This window comes from Phaseolus vulgaris, chromosome 1 (genome assembly GCF_051622355.1).
Source record: "Phaseolus vulgaris cultivar YP4 chromosome 1, ASM5162235v1, whole genome shotgun sequence".
Classification (NCBI taxonomy): Eukaryota; Viridiplantae; Streptophyta; class Magnoliopsida; order Fabales; family Fabaceae; genus Phaseolus; species Phaseolus vulgaris.
Window position 1 is genome coordinate 24301109 of NC_143498.1, and position 21243 is coordinate 24322351.

The window sequence follows — 21243 nt, forward strand, 5'->3', positions numbered from 1 at the left end:
GTTAGATGATGAAATATTATATCTGTTAAATTAGTTTTTAAAAATATATTTTAGCAACAAAATAATCTCACAAAAACTTAATAATAAAACATAATTAGAGAACTATTTACACTTTAAGAAATAAAATAAACATTATTAGATAGTGGATTTTAAGTCTAACTCAACCCCATAAAATCCGCTCATAGGGTTGAGGTTTGCACCACTTATATACAATGAAAGGCTCTAATCTCTAGTTGTGGGATCTCCAACAAACATTTCATTATTTAAAAAAAACGATTAAATTGTTAGTATCCAACACATTTACCAATTCTTTATTTTATAATTTATAATATTTCAAAATTATATAATTAAGACTAAGTTGAATTTTATTTAAAATTTATATTCAGGTTAGAAATGCTTATTTTTAATAAAATAGATTTTGAAGTCGTTACATTCTTAATCAATAAAATGATGAACCTGATTTGGAAGGGGTTTGGTAATGGAAAAAGATTTCAGTGGAAGTTGGATTGGAGAATGTCTCGATTTAAGTGAGAAAAAGATGAGGAGTGCCATTTGATGCTACAAATTGAAGGCAAGAATATGGTTAAGGACACAAAGGATGTTTGAGTTTGGAAGGAGGATGAGTCGTAAATAATTATACGAGTTTTTCAATATTAAAGCGTTACTGTCAACATAAGCGGTTGCATGGAGGGTTTTAAGTGACAAGCTTCCGATAAGGAACAATTTGTTGAAAAGAGGAATGGTGTTGGAAAGTAACTTGTGCTTAATGTGCAATGTTGAAGAAGAGACAGTTAACCATATTAAAAAATGTAAAGTGATTTTGCTAGTATGGAGTCAATGCAGCAAATGGATAGGTGTTTTCATAGTTGAGCAACGTGAAGCTAGAAAACACTTTGAACTCTTTAGTTTGGGTTGGGCTAGTAAAAAGGTGAATAGATTATGGGGAAGCATGTGGACAACAATATTACGAGAGATATGAAAACAAATGAATAAAATCATTTTTAAGAATGGTTGAGTGGATAACGTAGATATTTTTACTTTGGCTCAGTTAAAAGTGTGGTCTAGGTTAACTAATAAAGAAAGGCTAGCAAATTTTGCATACCATGAATGGTGTTTGAATCCTATAGGTAGTTTTTTGAATGATGATTGTTGATCTACATTGTTTATTTGGCGTTGGTATTAAAATTGTCATGCAAGTTTATTTTTGGGAGTGGGTATTTCTAATCACAGCTCTAGGTTGCCTTTGTATTGGTTTTCCAAAAACATAAAGCTTATAGGAAACTTTGTGCTGGAAGGGTTGTGAGGTATAAGGGATATGAACATACATACTACTCTAGATAGAGAGTTAGATGCAATACTAGTTAACATCTTAATAAGAGGTCTGGAAGAAGTCAAAAGGGTGTTATTGGTAGAATAACTATCCAAGGACTATTTTTTGTTGTTTTTCTTGCTTTTCTAGCAAAAAGGGTGCATTTTGGGGCTGAGGGCTTATGTTTGTTGGTTATGTTAACGATTTTTATGTTATATGATTAGTTTGTATTTGTCTCATATCTATATTTATATGATGCTATAAGATTGTGATTATCTGGATATGAAGGTGGGTGTAGTATGAGTGATGTAATGTTGAATCTATATAATAACTTTATATCTAGTTAACTTTATAGGTTTTTTATAAAGATTGAAACATCTCTAAAAAATTTCATCTAATTTAATTAATTTTTTTAATCAATACAAATACGTTTATTAATAAACAAATTTATGTAATTGAGAACGATATTTTTAGATAATACCTAAATGAAGTGTGTTTTGAGCCATAATTTATGATATCATTTTCTTTATTATTATTATTATCTTTAATATCTAAATATTTTTTCTTTGCCACCTTATAAAGAAAAGGAGAAACCATCACGCGTATCTTGACAAGCTCTTGGTAGCTTATTTTTACTATTTCACGGGCTATTTTTTTAAATTACATTATTTATTTAAGTTTTACACTATATATCTATGTCATTAATTTTATTTTTCCAAAATAACAAATATGTTTTGTTTTAAAAAAGTAAAATTGAAGTAAAAATCATATCAATATATCCCTTTGTATTATTTTACATTTATTAACTAGATCAAATATTTATCAAACACTTATCAATATATCAATATTTATTTATTATTGGTGATAAAAAAATTAAATTAAATATTAATTTTATCTATTTTAATAAATGTTAAACTATATACCAAAAAAATTCGAGAAATTAACTTTTCAAATTTTAACTAACTTAATAACTATTTTTTCACACAAACCTCATCAATGATGTGTCTGAATTTAGATACTTTTCATATTTTTTTTTCAAATTTTAAGCGAATCTTATCTTTTCAATCTATAGAAAAGCTACAAGGAGTATACATGTTTCTCCCAATATTGAATCACGTTTAAAGTAAAAAGTTGCAGATAAATGAAGAAAGTTACATATAATTAAATATAATAAAACTGGTAAATATTCGTATCAGTAACATAAATTATGCAACCAAAATTTCCATGTCGAATCTAAGATACATGCATACTCTAAGATTCCATGAATAGAAAGACATGAATGATACATTATATGAGTGCAATCCTTATAGCCTATGAGCTGGCATGCACATAGAAAATTAAACGCAACTTCAGAAATTTATGTTTAATAATACATGACTGTTCTCATAGAATAAACTACTTTCATAGACTTGGAAACGTATATATAAATAAATCAATGAAGTAGAAAAAAAATGCATGTGATATTCTAGTTTGCCAACAATAGTGGTAGCTGGCCAGTAGCAAGTTATCACTTTTTATTTTTTATTTTGCTTACGACAACCCTTTTTATTACAACAAAATCAATCAATGCTAAGAAAAATTACTTTTATTAAAAAATATATTAAAAAGTAAATTTAAATCTAATTTATTTGTTATAAAAAAATATTTATATAATTGATCTTATCTTTAATTAATATAATATTATAATTCAAAAATTATCAATAAAGTATAACGGTGTAAAATTCATAAAATATTAATAATAATTTTGAAAAACTAAGTATTAATACGATAAGTTAAGTTCGATATAATATGTAAGTAATTAATAAATTTTAAAATTCAATTTTCGACTTAATTATCTACATAATATGTTTAGATTAAAAGCTAAATATAAAACTCTAAACCTAAACTATATGACAATCCTAAAATACTAAAAAGTATATATGAATTTGGTAGTAAAATGTTCTCCTATGGTGAAGAGGATAATTTTATCTCTTTGGACCCAAGTGAAAAGGTACTCGCAGCACTTTTTTTAGGTTATGTCAATGGCCAGTGTTCTATGAGGTAGAATAATAACATACTCCAAAAGCTTTTTTTTATGTTTCACTTCATTCAAAACTTTTGAATATCTTTCTTTCATCTGTTTTTAGCTGGCCATTCTTTAGTCTACTGATTTGGTTTATGTGGTTTTTATGATTTATATACAATATGATATCTATTTTTTAGGAGAAGATATCAGATCATACACTAAAAAAAACGTGTATATAATAGTGGTTTTAATATGGTGGAGCATTCAAGGTTCAGTGTTCGGTGGTCGGATCTTGGTGCGTAACACATGTAGGTCAGCTCGGTTGTTGGGCTAGCAAAGTGGCCATGTGATTGAGCCCAGTTTGGTTGGTAAACCCGTTTGACTTAATTTAACCTTTTATGCAGTCATTAGTGAAGGGTATCTTTGGACCTAGGGGTACATATAGAACATGTGATACCTAGGTCAAGTAAATGTTTCTTTTTAACTTAAGTACATATGTGCTAGAACACATAATAGTTAAGTTACATGCATGGAAAAGATAACGTTGCACCATGAGTGAGGTAAGTGGAATATCCCTCTGATGTTGGCACATGAGTTGGTGCCCTGCTGGCAGGTGATTATTCTATTGTTATTTTATGCACTATTTAGAAACAAGATTCTGTTTTGTTGCAACACCGTGAGAGGGTGCCCTGAACAAAATGTTTTCCTATTGAGTATGTTTTCGTGAGAGAAAGCTATTACAAAAGATAAGTTATAAAAGGGGTTTGAGACCCTAGGTAAATGTACGTTGTTTCTAAAGCTGAAACTGAATACTTCTTAATTTTTAGTAAGCCCTTTATTGACATAATCGTCAGAGTGCAATCAACAGGTAGGACCCCCTTTGTTTCAACAGAACTACGTTCTAGAGCAACAAGAGATAAGACAGATTCTTGAAGAGACAGATAGAGCCAAAACTTGTCACCAGAGTCAACAGGCGAGCAAGTCAACCGGCAAGAACATTTGACACCCACCGTGGGGCCCGGTAAAACCTGATTCCATCCACAGTTGTACTTGAGTTTTCAAACATGATGAGGAACACAAGACAAGGTCCACTGGGATATGAGGGGAACGACGCCCCCATTATACAAAAACTTATGGAAACTGTGAGGGCTCTCTAAGAAGCCAATGAGCAGTACAAAAGAGAGCAGGAGCGAATCCAACGAGAGGCCAGAGCCGAGCAAGAAAGACTGACAGCAGACGCAATGGCAATAGTTAGAGTTGAACTGGAAAAGCTCATTATAGAAGCTCGAGTTGAGTAGCTACTCAGGCAAGATCAGCTGATGGCAGAGATAGACGTGTCACGAGCAAGAAGTGCGGAGTTGTGCAAGGCCAATGAAGAATTGCGCAAGAACTTACAACAACTTGATGAATTCTCTACAGTGGAGTTAGGCCCGATTGCTCAGCTAAGAGCTCGCCCCAAGCCATTCTCGAAAGCGATCATGGACGCTCTCATAACGGCTAACTACATAACGCCCAAGATTGTTTTCACGGGAGTAGAAGACCCCAAGAGCCATCTTATGACATTCAATGCCTAGATGATCATTTCGAGAGGAATAGACGCCATACATTGGAAGATGTTCATGGGTACGTTCACATGCACAACTCTGCAGTGCTTTAATGGCCTTCCTGACGGCCACATCACCTCCTTCAATCAGTTTTTTGTGTTGTTCAGAGAACAATTCATTATTAATTAGGCCCGACCACTGGTCTTCTTCGATCTTTTTGGCATGAAGCAGAGGCAAGGTGAGTCTCTGAAGAATTTTTTGAACAGTTTCGGGGCGTTGACAGTGAAGCTTCAGACCCGGGATGAGCCCTTGATGGTCCACACCTGATGTGAGTTGATTTTAGATTCATTAATTTTATGACACTTCTTAAGAATTAGGATCAAGATTCTTAGCAATTTAAGGTGAGTCACTTAAGGAAAATCCCCACTAAACATTAACTTAACAAGTGTTAAGTAAATGTGAAGGTTCATTTCCAAAGATCCAAGGTAAAACACAATTAGAGGTGAAGAATGATGACAATTAGGAGCTGTAAACAAAGACAAACAATTCGGTACAAGTGGAGGAACTTAAGGAAGCATCAATGGAGAACAATGCCTTCCAAAAGATGAACCTAACTCAAGATTGAGTGTCATTCCACAAGGAACCGATTCACAAACTTAATACAAAATTGAACTGAAAACAAACACAAGGAATTGAAACACAATTACTGAATCAAATTAAGCTAGAAGTGCAGAATTGAAAGGAATACACTAGATGAACAAGAACAACCGAATGAAATGGAAGAACAAAACATAAGAACACAAACTACCGATTGGAATTTACTAAACATGCTTCGGAAATGGAATAAGAAAGACTTATGTGGTTGTAGCATGGAAGGGAAGAACACGCCACTTGGATGGTGGTTGATTCAAGATAAGCGCAAGATGCCGCCACTTGAGAGCTTCCCAAACACTCACAAGATGAGACTAGTTAGGAGAAAACAATTCTCACAACTCACATAAAATTGTGCATAGTAACTTTACTCCAATTCATTAATATTTTTCAAGAGCTAAACACCTCTATTTATAGTGTTTAGAGGGTTGCAAAAGAAGAGAGAAATTTGAAATACAAAGCACTCAAATCCGGCGCCTAAACAAGTCACATGGGAGGTGTGACTTGTTTTCTTACTTTAGCACCTCCTAAAACTATATCTACACCTACTCTTTATGTCACATGGAAGGTGTGACTTGTTTTTGTACATTATCACCCCTTATTTAATCTCTATACCTTCCTTTAATGTTCTGCTAAAAACTACACAAAAGTAATTACAAAAAGAGTCATCCAATGATGCTCATCTCCCAAAGCCTTGACCTTACTCCTAGTAATCCTTTGAGGCATGAAGGATGTTGAGCTCATGGGTTGGGCTTGGGCCCCCACTTGGGCTTGGGCTTCTTGAGCTTGGGCCTCAGGCGCCTCCTCTACTTGATCTTCATCATACTCCCCGGGTTGGAGAGAATTCGACCACGAATTTTGAAGACCTGCAAAAAAAGGAGTTAGATCACTGATATTATAAGAATTACTACCAAGATAGGTATAGAAATATCTAACTCATAGGCATTATCATTAATTCTCTTGATGATCTGAAAAGGACCATCACCACAAGGCATAAGTTTGGACTTCCTTTGAGTAGGAAATCTATCCTTTCTCAAGTGAAGTCAAACCCAATCGCCGAGTGTAAAGATTAATGCCTTGCGCCTCTTGTTGACAATTTTAGCATACTTGCCAACCTTCTTCTCAATTTGTAACTTAATGTGGTTATGCAAGTCTTTAATAAAAGAAGCCTTTTCAAATCCATCCTTGCATATAACCTCATCAAGTACAGGGATTGGAAAAAGATCTAGAGGTTTAAGGGGATTGAACCTATAAAAAACCTCAAAAAGAGAATGGCTAGTGGTAGAATTTACTACTATATTATATACAAATTCAATATGAGGTAGTAAATTCTCCCAAACCCTTGGGTTCCCGGAAATAAAGCATCTTAACAGTTGACCCAAATTTCTATTAACCACCTTAGTTTGACCTTCAATTTGGGGATGGCAAGTAGTAGAAAACAAAAGTTTTGTGCCAAGTTTGCCCCATAAGGTCCTCCAAAAGTAGCTTAAGAACTTGGAATCCCTGTCAGATACTATACTTCTAGGAAGCCCATGCAAACGAACAACTTCCTTAAAGAAGAGATTTGTAATATAACAAGCATCATCAACTTTGTGGCATGGAATAAAATGAGCCATCTTAGAAAAACGGTCCACTACCACAAAGATGGAATCCTTACCCTTCGATGTCTTGGGTAGTCCTAAGATAAAATCCATAGAAATATCAACCCAAGGCATTGTTGGGATAGGAAGAGGGGTATATAAACCATGGGGATGAACTTTAAATTTAGCCTTCCTACATGCTATACATTTATCACAGAAGCTATGTACGGATTTGTGCATGTGAGGCCAAAAGAAATGTTCATGCAATGTTTCTAAAGTCTTAGATATCCCAAAATGTCCCATAAGCCCGCCCTCATGAGCCTTTCCAACAAGAGATTGTCTTATAGATCCTTAGGGAACACAAAGTCTTTTTCCTTTAAAAAGAAAACCATTATGTAAGAAAAAGTCTTTGTGTCCTCCTTTGGAACACTCTTGATAGATTAGAGAGAAATCAAGGTCATCACTATAGAGTTCCTTTATGTGATCAGAACCTAAGTATTGAACATCCAAAACATTTAACAAGGTATATCTTCTTGAAAGAGCATCAGCAACCACATTAATTTTACCTTGTTTATGTTTGATCACATAAGGAAACTGCTCAATAAACTCCACCCACTTAGCATGTCTCTTATTAAGCTTGTTGTGGCTTTTCAAATATTTAAGGGACTCATGATCACCATGGATCACAAATTCCTTAGGAAAAAGATAATGTTGCCAATTTTGCAAAGCTCGAACAAGAGCATAAAGTTCTTTATCATAAGTGGAGTAATTGATATGACTCCCTTTGAGTTTCTCACTAGAATAAGCTATGGGATGACCCTCTTGAGGGAGGACAACCCCAATTCCTATATTGGAGGCGTCACACTCTATCTCAAATGTCTTAGCAAAGTTAGAAAGAGCTAAGATGGGGGCTTTAGTCAATTTGTCTTTCAAAGTTATAAAAGCATTTTCTTGCTCTTGTCCCCACTTAACAACCACATCTTTCTTTACTATGGCATTTAAAGGTGTGGCAATTGTACTAAAGTCTTTCACAAACCGACTATAAAAACTAGCAAGTCCATAAAGCTTCGTACCTCATTAACATTGGTGGGTGTTGGCCAATGTTGAATTGCTGCAACTTTTGTTTCATCAACATGCACCCCTTAATAACTTATAACAAACCCCAGGAAGTCTATATGATCTAATGCAAAGAAACATTTAGCATGGTTAGCATACAACTTCTCCTTCCTAAGGGTTTCTAAAACTTCCCTAACATGCTGCTCATGTTGTTCTAAAGACAAACTATATATGAGAATATCATCAAAGTAAACTACAACAAACTTGCCAATGAATGCTCTTAAGACATGATGCATGAGTTGCATGAAGGTACTAGGAGCATTAGTCAAGCCAAAAGGCATGACTAACCACTCATATAAACCAAATTTGGTCTTAAAAGCAGTTTTCCATTCATCCCCCTTTTAATACGAATTTGATTGTAACCACTCTTAAGATCAATTTTGGAAAATATTTTATACCCATGTAATTCATCCAACAAGTCATCTAACCTTGGAATGGGATGCCTATACTTGATGGTAATGTTATTTATAGCACGACAATCCGTACACATCCTCCATGTCCCATCCTTTTTAGGGACAAGTATGACAGGCATAGCACATGGGCTCATGCTATCTTGTACCCACCCCTTAGCTATTAAGTCCTCAACTTGTTGTTGAATTTCTTTGGCCTCCATGGGACTGGTCCTATATGTTGGGCAATTTGGTAAAGAAACCCCGGGCATGAAGTCTATTTGGTGTTCAATCCCTCTTAGAGGTGGTAAACCTTTAGGAGGATCTTGAAACACATCTTCATATTCCTTTACCAAGTTGTCCAAGCATGTGGGACTATCTTTAGCCGACTCACTATCAAGAATCCTAGGAATAACTAAAAATATAGGCTTTTGAGCAACTATTACCTTTTTGACTTGTTGTGTTGACATGAGAAGGCTTCTCTTGGAACTTCTTTTTATCAATTTCTTTCTCTCTCTTTTCCTTCATTTTAATTTGATCCTCATTGACTTCCTTTGGAGAGAGAGACTTAAGTATGACCTTGTGCCCATGGAAGTTAAAAGAAATTTTGTTGATAAAAGCCATCATGAAAAACTTTTCTATCAAATTACCATGGCCTACCCAAAAGAACATGAGTTGCTTCCATTGGGACATCATCACACAATACCTCATCTTTATATTTACCAATGGAAAAAGCAATGAGGACTTGTTTGTTAACTATTATTTCCCCAACCTCACTTAACCATTGTAGTTTGTAGGGCTTTGCATGAGAGATAGTAGACAATCCAAGCTTATCTACTACTCTTGTGTTTGCCACATTGGCACAACTACCCCCATACACTATTAAAGAACATAACCTATCATTAATGAGACATCTTGTATGAAAAATATTTTCTCTTTGACTTTCATCAAAGGGTTTCAAAACTTGACCAAGCATTCGTCTCACTACTAATAGATCACCTTCATGTGGACTTTCACTCTCTTGCTCACTCGAGGATCTAGGAGGTGTGGAAGATATAGAGGAATTCGAACTATGCTCACTCACAACCACCCCATCATGCATCATCATATTTTGCTTTGAAGGGCAAGTAATCGCTATATGACCATAACATAAGCATTTAAAACATTTCTTACTTGAAGATTTATATGGTGATTTAGAAGTAGAAGTGGAAGGCTTGGAATCTCTAGGTTTGAAAGTAAAGTCTTTAGAAGGATACTTTGAAAAAGATTTTTTTTTTTCAAGAAGAGTGGTAGTAGCCATCATTATGAGAATTTTTAAAAGAATTTTTCCTTGCAATTTGAGATTCTACCTTGATGGCAAGGTGAACCAACGTTTCTAAAGAAGAATACTCATAAAGCTCCACTACATCTCGGATTTCCCTTCTAAGACCACTAACAAATCTAGCCATTTTAGCTTTATCACTTTCATGCATATCAACTTTGATTAAAAGCGTGTCAAGTTCTTTAAAATAACCATCCACACTAAGCGTGCCTTGATGAAGCTTTTGGAGCTTCAACAAAAGGTATTTCCTAAAGTGTGGAGGGACAAATCTAGCACGCATACATGTTTTTAAATCATCCCAAGAGACCACGGGCGACCTCTTGTTTAGCCCAATGTCCATAAGAGTTTTGTGCCACCATTGCATGGCATAGTCCATGAACTCTAAAGAAGCTAGCCTAACCCTTTGGTCTTCTAGGACCTCATGTACATGAAAGATTTTCTCAACTTTTGCCTCCCATCCCAAATACACATTAGGATCCCTTTCACCACTAAAACTAGGTAATTTTACATAAGGCAAATAAGGTTTAGCCACATTTTGGCGCCTATCTTCATAATGTTGATGCCTCCTCCATTCGGTTTCTTCATGATGTCCATAAGAACTTTGAGAAGTCCGGGAAGAATTCCTATGATGATAATGAGGTTTTCTCTCTCGGTTTTGATGAATATCTTCATGATCCATCTCCAATCTTTGGAGCCTTGCCTCCACTTGTCTTATTACCTCATCCTTTTGTGCAATTGTTAGTTTGGCATCCTTTAATTCACCAATTAGGTATGCTTTTTGAGGTGAATAAGGCTTAGAGGATTCTCCACTAGAAAGATTAGCCATGATAACAAAGAAACACAAAACACAAAGAGAAAACAATTAAAGAAAACTTGTTAGTCAATAAACAAAAGAAAGCTTGCGGCAATAGGCAAAGAAATGCACTCAAACCACTCCAAGAAAATATTTCTTTCCTTAACTAAGCCTCTCTTGTGGATTGGATGAGTCTCAAGTGAAAAATGCCAAAGCAAAATACACCACAAAACTTGAGGAAAAAGGAAAAGACAAGCAAGAAAAGGTATAAGCAAGAAAGCTAAACCAAAATGAGAAAAGAGATGTTGACATGGAAGGTGTGACTTGTTTTTGTACATTAGCACCCCTTATTTCATCTCTACACCTTCCTTTAATGTTCTCCTAAAAACTACACAAAAGTCATTACAAAAAGAGACATCCAATGATGCTCATCTCCCAAAGCCTTGACCTTACTCCTAGTAATTCTTTGAGGCATGGAGGATATTGAGCTCATGGGTTGGGCTTGGGCCTCAAGTGCCTCCTCTACTTGATCTTCATCAACGCCTTTGGGCGGGGAATCATGGCGGGACCGTTTAGCGACTCACTGATCAGGAATCCAACAAGAACGTTTGGGGAGATACGACGTTGAGCTGTTGCTCACATCGGTGTAGAAGAAGCAGTATATGTGAAGCACGATAACACACACCCAAGGCAAGCCAAGCCCAAATAAGGTAGCCGAGCCCGACCTCTGAGGGTCCACGAAACGGCGACCGAGAAAAGGTCAGACGTAAGACGAGCACCATATTCAACTAGGAAGAACCAGCCCAGGACGAAGGAAAGGGAAAACCTGGCATTTCAACCAAGGTTTCAGATGACTTACAAGGAGTTGTTGAATATGCCAGGGGTGGTGGATACATTGAAATTCCCCCCAAAATTTGACAGGAACTTGGGGCCACGAAAGGAGCCCTAGTGCGAGTTCCACAAGGGATTTGGGCATGACGTGGAGCATTGTATAACTCTGGGCTATCAGTTAACAGTCTTGGTAAAGGATGAATTCTTGAAGGAATATCTGGAAGGAAACAAGTAGGGGTCAAAGGAAGAGATTGCTTCAGGGGACCAAGGGCATGGGGTACTAGTCCATGGAGAGCTAAACACCATATCGGGAGGGGGATGCTCTGCCTCCAAGCGTAAGAAATACACGAGAGAAGTAATGATAGTAGAGGCGAAGCGGTCTGACCAACCGGTAGAGCCCGACCTCTGCTTTACGAGTCTTGACCTGGGAGACGTGGTCCCACATGAAGATGATCCAATGGTGATATCCATTGTCACCGTGGGAAGAAGAGTACAAGTCGAGCTTGGATGCTTTCCTTAGGCCTAGGTTGCCTTAAAATGTGAGTTGCGTTCTTTTTTACTACGACCTCCTCTGCTTCGATGTGAGCGACAACTCGTTCTCGTACCTCGGAAAATGTCTCCGTTGGATTTCTGATTAAGGAGTCGCTGAATGGTCCTGTCGTGATCCCTTGCTCAAAAGCGGTGATCATCATATCTTCATCATGTGTTTGAAGTCTTATCGTAAGCGCATTGAACCTATTCAGGTAATCCTTCAACGACTCTCCCTCCCTTTGCCTCACGTCGAAAAGGTCATATATCCTCGGAGGTTTGACCTTGTTGGCGGAGAATTGCTCTCTAAACATCGTGGGAAATTAAGAGAAAGAGGTGATATGCCCATCAGGGATCCCACTGAACCATTGTAGGGTTGTACTTGTAAAAGTGTCCATGAACATTTTACATTGGATGACATTCGTTCCTTCGGAGATAATCATCTTAGCGTTGAATGTCGTAAGCTGATTTTCAGGGTCCTCTATCCCCGTCAAAAAGGCAATTTTCGGTGTGATGTAATGAGTTGGCATATGCTCATCCATGATCTCTGTCAAGAATGGTTTGGGACTATTCCTCGTTGGCAAGCTTAGAGGTCGTTCCCTGGTGGAACGTTGAACATGTTGGTGCAAGGTCTTGCATATTTCTTCAATGGTTTTGCACAACTCTTCATTGGCTTGCGCATGCCCTTCCATTGCTATCCGAGATGCCTCAATTTCTGCCATCAGGCGATTCTGCAAAAGCGCTTGCTCAACTCGGGCTTTCGCTCGAAGTCTCTCCTATTAAGATATCGGGCTTCCGCTCGTAACCTTTCCTTCTCAGCCTTGGCTTCTTTTTGGATCCGCTCTTGGATCCATTCTTACTTTCGTCTGTGCTCCTTGTTGGCCTCCTGGAGGGCCCTCATGGCATCCATGAGTTGTTGTAAAATGGGGGCGTCACTTCCTTCAGATCTCTACGGGCCTTGCCTTGTGTTTCTCATCATGTTAGAAGGCTCAATCATGAATGCGGATGGGATAGTCTTTTATCGGGCCCCACGGTGGGCGCCAAATGTTCTTGTCGGTTGACCTTGGGTTGACTGGATGGGCAAGCTCTGCTTCTAGTTTGTCTCTTCTTGGTGCACTGGAATAACGCTCCATCGAGACAGATGTGGCTCTACCTGTTGATCACACTCCGACAATCAAGTCAATGAGAGCATACAAAATAATAATCAGTTTCAATCTCTATCACTCAGAAACAACATACCTTTATTGGGAGTCTCAAGCCCCTTTTATAGTTATCCCTTTAACATCTTTTGCCCACGGGAATATAATCTTAACTTAAAGCATATATAACAGAAATATATTTTTCCTACGGACACCTTCTCTCATGGTGCTAACAACAGAAGAAAATCTCATGCACCTTTATTTTACAGGTGCTCGCTACTTAATTAACAACTTTACTCATTTATTTAACTAATGACTTTATACTTATATTCTAACATAATATATATATATATATTTTGACTAACAACTTTATATATTTTAACAAATATATTCAACTCAATATTTTTCCTACTTTAATTATTCATCACCGTACTTACCATTAAAATTGGGTCGAACTCATGACCCGTCTTTTGGACCCAAAGTCGAGTCGACCATACCCAAATGCTTGGTCCAAGATCCCGATCACTCCTGTCCAGGAGAAACCTTATATACTAAACTTTTAGAGATTTGTTTAAGTATTTACTCATTTTATATGTATTCTTATATTCTAGTGTATAAGCCTAATTAGAATGAACTATATATTAAATATTAAAGCAGATCTCCTATCAATAGTAAAATCTTTCTTTTGAATAAAAACTCCCTAATGATATATCTTTTCCTTTATTATCTTTCAGTGATGGTAGTATTCTTCAACTATCTTTTATTATAATAAATAATTTTTTATAGTCTTTTAAGATTTCAAGAGTTTCGATAGGTAAAGGTTTAGCAAATATATTGAACGGACTAGCAATAATAAAATCAATCTCCTTTAGTAATATTGATATTCTTATTAAAATCTATTTTTTAACTAAAAATTAATTTAATAACATATATTAGTCTTCAATTATTCAAAATACTAATAATAGAAAACGATCATATATTTAAATTGAACAACATCATTTTGGTGATAAAGTTCTTCATTTAAACATTTAATGTAATTGCATATCTATAATTTAAATTCAATAATTATAGTTAAGCCACACTAACTTTCTATTGGCGATGTGATTATTCGTATAAGATTATTGTAATAGGGAAATTGACATGCAAAAGAAGAGAACAAAATCAACTACCACTTCTAAAAATCATACACCAATTCTAATAAAAAAATAATTAATTTTTATGTTAATTAAATTAAATATTATTTTAAAAAAATATTAATAACTAATTAGATATCAATTTAAAACTTATTTATCAATAATAAAATTATTTTAAATATTAATAATTTTGTAGTTTTTAAGATAATATCTAATTTAGTCAATATAATAATTTTTTATTTTTAAAATTAATTTTTATTTAATATTTTTATAGTGAAAATACATAGATAAAATAAATTAGAAATGGAAACAAAGGATACAATGTAGAAGATGGAATAAAAGAAGAAGAAAAAGTGGTAAGTATAAAACTAGGAACTTGTTTTAATGAGTATGCTTGTGCCATGCACACTCTTGACTCAACCCTAACACAATATTAAAATAGAAAACAAAACGAAGAAGAGAAAAAATGATCCTATTCATAGACCCAGAAGTATAAAATAAAACATTGGGTATCCAGTCAAAGTGTCAAAGCCACACGCATAATAATCGTAGTTCCCACCTCAATCCACGACGATGACAACGCCCACCAACATTAAAATATACATTTTCTCAAGAGAACAACTTACTATTTTCCCAAAAGATTCTTCCAAGTTTCATAGACCAATGCCAACACAAAAACATTAATCACCTTATATTTCCCATTCAACAATTCTACGTCAATTTTTCATTTATTAAATAAATAAAATATTAAATATGCTTTACAATAACATTTTCTTTTATTTAAATATATTTGGTTTGAATTAGAGGCGGAGTGAAGAAGGAAACAAGAGAGAGAAAGATAGAACAAGGTGGATTATTTTGATTAAAGTAAAAAGTATGAGACGAGTAGAAAATTTGTAATTATTTTAATTGAGTAATAAATTTAATTTTTTATATATTTAGAAAACAATTGTTCTTAAAACGATTTAATATAAAAAAACTCAAATATGTATTAGAGTTTAAATAAAAATAAAAAATCATTATCAAATCTTAATAAACAAAAAGTTATATTTTAAAATAATAAATATTACTACAAATATAAATAAGTTAATAGTATAATAAATCATGTTATAAATAATTTTTTATATTATTAATTATATTGAAAGCATACTTAATTATGCATGGTATTTCCTTATGAATCATTCCTATAAAGTATGAAATGTTTAGTGAAAGATAATTCTTTATTTTTATGCTTTTAATTTTGTTATTCGCATTTTCATTTTTTTTAATCCGTTTAAACAAAATTTCTGGAATCCGTTGGAAGAGAATATTTTCATAAAGGAGAAGAAAATATTATTAAATTATTCTTATGAATTTAGCCATCAATCATTTTATCTTGTGGGTTTGGCAATGACACGTGTCGTCGTCTTATCTGAAGAAAATGATGTCACTAGCCGCCGCCAATGCACGCAATAATCCAAGAGAAAGGACAAAAGTGGGAGTGTTTGCAATTGCATAATATCTCAATGTGATTGGGCCATTATCAAGTGACAAAGTTTCTCTTGGTAGATGATGTTGTGGCTAGCCATCACCAATTCCTCATTGCTTCTCTCACTTTACATGGTCCCCACTTACAATCTTTTTTGAACTCATCTCTTCTTCTCATTCACACCCCCTTGCCCCTCTCAACCTAATCTCTTTCCACATGGCGACAAAATCCCACAACCATAAAATGCCCTCTCTTCTCCCCACCCCAAAAATTTCAATCCTCTCTTTCCCTCTTCTATGCATTTTTCAACTACCCATTAGCCACTTGTGTTATTCTTCTGTCTTCATTCACACCACAACATTTAGCCTCCCCCATAATGGGAAGCCCTCAATCCAATTTGCCACCCGGTTTTAGGTTCCACCCAACAGATCAAGAGCTCATTCTTCACTACCTTAGCAAAAAGGTTGCATCCATACCCTTGCCCGTTTCCATCATTGCCGAGGTTGATATCTACAAGTTAGATCCATGGGACTTGCCAGGTTTCTCTCTCTTCCACTTCCTTTATTTTTTGTTACCAAACATACATAATGAATAATGCATGATCATTGTTGTGAGTGTCCATGTCGGAGATGTGAATCACTCAGGTCCACTTATTAGTGTTTGATGTGGTTTTCTAACAGCAAAAGCAACGTTTGGGGAGAAAGAATGGTATTTTTTCAGTCCTAGAGACCGAAAGTACCCAAATGGGGCAAGGCCAAACAGGGCAGCTGCTTCAGGATATTGGAAGGCCACTGGCACAGATAAGACCATAGTGACATCATTGCAAGGTGGAGCAGCCCAAGAGAACGTTGGTGTGAAGAAGGCTTTGGTGTTCTACGAAGGAAGACCCCCAAAGGGTGTCAAGACCAATTGGATCATGCATGAATATCGCCTTGTAGACAACAACAAACCCATTAAGCTCAAAGACTCCTCCATGAGAGTAAGCGCTTCATGACCCCACTTATTACCCAAAAATGTTTTCAATTATAGTTTTTTCCGTTACATTTTTATGTTCATTCTTAAATATTGTAGAATGTAAAAACAGTTATTAGATTATGTCAGACTATATGATTGTAATCAATTTTCACTTGGCACTTAACTATGTTGTTTAATTTACTATTCAAACTTGAGAATGTGCCATGCATGTAGTGATTGATTGGATCATGTAAAAATTTCTTTGATTCGAGATTTTTAAAACCTTGTTAACCATACCACATGTTGTTTGCTTATGGCTGATATGCATTAATAATTATTGCAGTTGGATGATTGGGTGTTGTGTCGGATTTACAAGAAGTCCAAACATGCTCTAACTTCAGCGGAGGCAACAATAGGGGTTGGTGAGGTAGATCAAGCAGAGGAACACCTATTCAAAGAGACCCTTTTACCAATCTTAAATTTTCCAACACCACCTCCTCAGACCACATTGATGTCTCAAAAATCTGTGTCCTTTTCCAACCTGTTGGATGCCATGGACTACTCTGTACTAAGCAGTTTCTTATCAGAGAATCATTCCAACCCTGCAGGGATTGGATCAAGTGCAGGCTTCAACAGTGAGAATTTGGAACAACAATCCTCTCCAATCAACAACCCCACCAATAGCTACACGTTTCAGAAGAACACCCAATTGAACCCTTCACTCTCCAACATGGAAAGCATGAGGCCAAAGCGCCAAGTTTCAAACATTGATGATGAAACTCTGTACCCATCAAAGAAATACCTGAGTTCCTCTTGCAACTTTCCTACATACGAGAATCCACAATGGAACTACCTCGTCAAACAGTCTTTACTGAATCAGCGGTTACTGCTTGGTCCTCAGCTTCAATTTCAAGGATAATCTAAACATACCAATAAGTTATTAAGTCGGACAAAAAAACAAAAATGGAAATAGAAAAATTAAAGTAAAATATTCAAAAGCTGAGCCCACCAATTTCATCACTAGATAAGGGTTAGTAATTTAGTTCTTAGACATTATTATAGCGTTTTTTTTCCTTCAATTAATTTGTGCTGGAGAATGAAAAATAGAAGGTATCTTGTTAGGGAGAACAATTTGGTATAGAATCAAAAGAAATATTCCATCATTCTAGGTGTCAAGAAACTGTAGAAACAAAATATCCAAGTTTCTATGACAAATCAAAACAATTTGTGTGCAGAATGTTAATTTGTACGTGTTTGGATTTGGAGGTTAGCTTTATAATATACTTTGTAGATAAGGTATTGATTGTAGTTGATTGTGTTGATATTTTTCATTCTTTTCCCAGAAAGGATAGCTAGCTACGAATTCTCTTTTGTGCTTGGAATGCCATTATTTGCCATTTCAGCGTGTTCAACAGTGCAACTTTATCATCTGTTACTATTCACATGCATTATTGAAGTCACTTTGAACCTCAACCTAAGAACTAAGAAACGCGTCAATAAGTTAATTAATTAAAAACATGAATTACATCAATTGGGTGAGAAATGAAAACGTGTCGTCTTTATTTTCTACCCAAATTTTTTCCCACACCTTTCGTTGCTTCCATGTTTTTTCTAAATATCTAGTTGGAAGAATGGGTCCAAATTTTAGATGTCAAGTCCAACTTTTTTGGCTCCTTTTCAAATAAACTCCCACCCAAGTCCAACTTCCCCATACCACATAATAATTAAGCGTGCTATGACACAATATGGTTAAAAATTTGTATTTGCTTTTAATAAAAATATGTATAAACTCATTGACTTTAGGTATTACAAGAATTAACATTTGCTTTCTTAGAGCATCGCATATTCTTACCTTATAGATTTTGAAAATACGTTGGAAATTGTTTGGACGAGTTTTTTTATTATAAATATTTCTTGAACAAATAAAAAATAGAAGAACCTTTCCAATAAACTAAAATTAGTTTTTACATAAATTATATCATATAATATCTCTAAATCTTTACTTTTAACATATAAATAGTTTTTTGTAATTTTTAATAATATATTTTGAAATAAGAAAATTGAAAGAGGTATAATAAGTAATTCGCTTAAAAATGCATTAAAAATAGAAAAAAAATTAATGTTCTTTGATTTGGATTAAATAAAACTTGAGGAACAATTATAAGAGAACAGGAAAGTGTAATATACTAAATAAGCAATTGTGCTTGTTATAAACTCGTGCAATGTGTGTATATAGAAAATAATGGATAGTTAATTAACTATTATTCCCTTCATTTTTAAGCCTCGCATTTTTAGAGATTTTATTGTTTTATTTAATGCCATTTTCAAATTTTAAACAACAACAATAATTTTGTTTTACTATTTATACTCTTACGCAATGTAGAAACTAAAAAACTAAAATAAATTTTTTTATAATTTTTTTTTAAAAATAAAAAAGTATTTCATCTTTTGATATATAAAACTTTAAATAACATTTAAAAAGGAAGGGAAATTAACTTACACAACATCATGCATTAATTGGATGTAACTTAACCTCTACCCAAAGAAGAATATACAAAATTTTGAATTTGTCTTTTGTCATATATTTAAGTTTGCATGAGGAATGATCTTTATCTACTATTTCAAATTACTTCCCACGTGTTCATGATTAATTTTCATGATTGTAACCAATAACCACAAAGAAACATAAAGTGGTACCAATAGAATGCAATATTAATGTGTTCACCATACTCCACTTATTTTAATTATTTCATCTCTTCAATCACCTTTTTGTCACTACATGCAAAATTCTATGCGCATGAATCAAATAACCTCCTTAGTCTAAGTTTTGTTTTTCATTATTTATTGCTCGAAGATATTACACTAGGATGATTACAAGTAAGCACCAAAAATTGTCATTAAAAACACCGAAAAAACACCGAAAAATGGAAAACCAAAAATAGAGACTTTCTCATGGTCAACGATTGTAGCGAGATGAACGTGTGCATGAGTAGGATACGAATTACGTAAATTCATAATTAAATTCAACCTCACTTGACCTAATCAAATTCAACATTTTATATTTCCAATTGATTTATCTGTTAAACTTAGATTTTTCGAGCCCATGCAATTCTCTATGTGAAGTATCAGCTTTTTTACATTATTAGTTCACCTTCTTTATTTAATTGATCTTTTGTTTTACAATTTATGTATATTTAATATTTTTTATCTTTTTTTTACAAATTATGAAGAAAGTAAATATTATTTAATGACCAAAACAGGTAAAAAAAACAACCAAATTTACGACTGCGTTATTTGTTGTAAAAACAATTTTTTAATATATTATTTTAATTATGATGTAGCAAATAAATATTTTACCGAAATATTTATCTGTTAATTTTATCTCTCTACTAAGGTATTTCTTTGAGCAATGTACTTCCAAGAGGAAAGAATTTTAGATATTCAAAGTGAAAAATCACCCAACCACTAAAATGTCTAAAATTTTAAAATACACAAAATGGTATGAAAATAATTCAATGGATTACTTTGTCGTTTATGGCGAAAAATCTACCCCACCCTCGATGTGAACAGGAACTCAGTCTAACCTAAATTTTTCAAAATTATCTTTTATTATAAGTTATCAAATTCAGTAACCTATTTGGTAGCCTAAATACCAACCTTATTTCGGGATCTACATCTTACAAAGAAGTCAAGAATTATTATTATTATTATTCCTATTATTGAGGCTGATGATTCGTCGGTGAATATTTGATTAAGACTGAATCTAGATTAATATTAAAATTCTAAAAGAATTATAACTTTAAACCAATTAAATTTATACAATAAATGAATAAAAATCATAGAATTGAGAAAATAAGAGAAAAATCATGAACGATTTTTTTTTTTATTATAGAGATTCAATTGTCAGCCTAAAGGAAATCCAACTATAAATAAAGAATAGAAACTCATAAAAAACAACATACTAAATGTTTTAATTAAGTGTCATAAGGAAACGGATTATGAGTTTAATATAGAAAAAAAAACTCTTCTAACAAGCCATGGTTGTGATCAAGAGCTTGAATTTTGAATTTTGATATTGATGTAAATTATTCTTATAATGAACGTCATTTTAATTTCGTTGGGTATATAAAAGGTGGTTGGATATCTGTTATCTTAAAAAAGTCTTAATAATAATTAGGTACGAAGATAATCCAATCATATGTGATAGGTTTTTAGACTACAATTAGATAATATTAACAAATTTTTTATATTCAATAAAGCTACTTTATGTGAAGCGAAAGGTGAAAATCTATGAGTTCTAATGATCTATGTTCAAGAAAAAAAATCATTTTGATTAGGCAAAAATTCATGTTATATATATCCCCCAATCACGCTCCAAGACATTAAATTTCTTAATGATTCTTACAATTTTTTTTATCAGTAAAAAATTAATTAAATAAAAATAAATGGGACAGGAAATGTCCAACCCTTATAAAAAATCTA

The 21243-nt window shown here is 34.0% G+C and overlaps 1 protein-coding gene across 1 annotated transcript; it reads left to right on the forward strand.

The window, feature by feature from the left end:
• The first annotated feature begins 15867 nt into the window (after window positions 1–15867).
• LOC137813752 (NAC transcription factor 47) lies at window positions 15868–18069 on the forward strand. The gene is made up of 3 exons (XM_068616167.1): window positions 15868–16346; window positions 16488–16786; window positions 17105–18069. Exons 1-3 carry the CDS (start codon window positions 16184–16186, stop codon window positions 17678–17680), a joined length of 1038 nt encoding a protein of 345 aa, XP_068472268.1. The 5' UTR covers window positions 15868–16183; the 3' UTR covers window positions 17681–18069.
• Window positions 18070–21243: the final 3174 nt, after the last annotated feature.

Coding starts and splice junctions, on each gene's coding strand:
- LOC137813752 (XM_068616167.1), top strand. CDS start 16,184: ATGGGAAGCCCTCAATCCAATTTGCCACCCGGTTTTAGGTTCCACCCA. Junction 16,347..16,487: donor AGATCCATGGGACTTGCCAG/GTTTCTCTCTCT, acceptor GTTTTCTAACAG/CAAAAGCAACGTTTGGGGAG. Junction 16,787..17,104: donor TCAAAGACTCCTCCATGAGA/GTAAGCGCTTCA, acceptor TAATTATTGCAG/TTGGATGATTGGGTGTTGTG.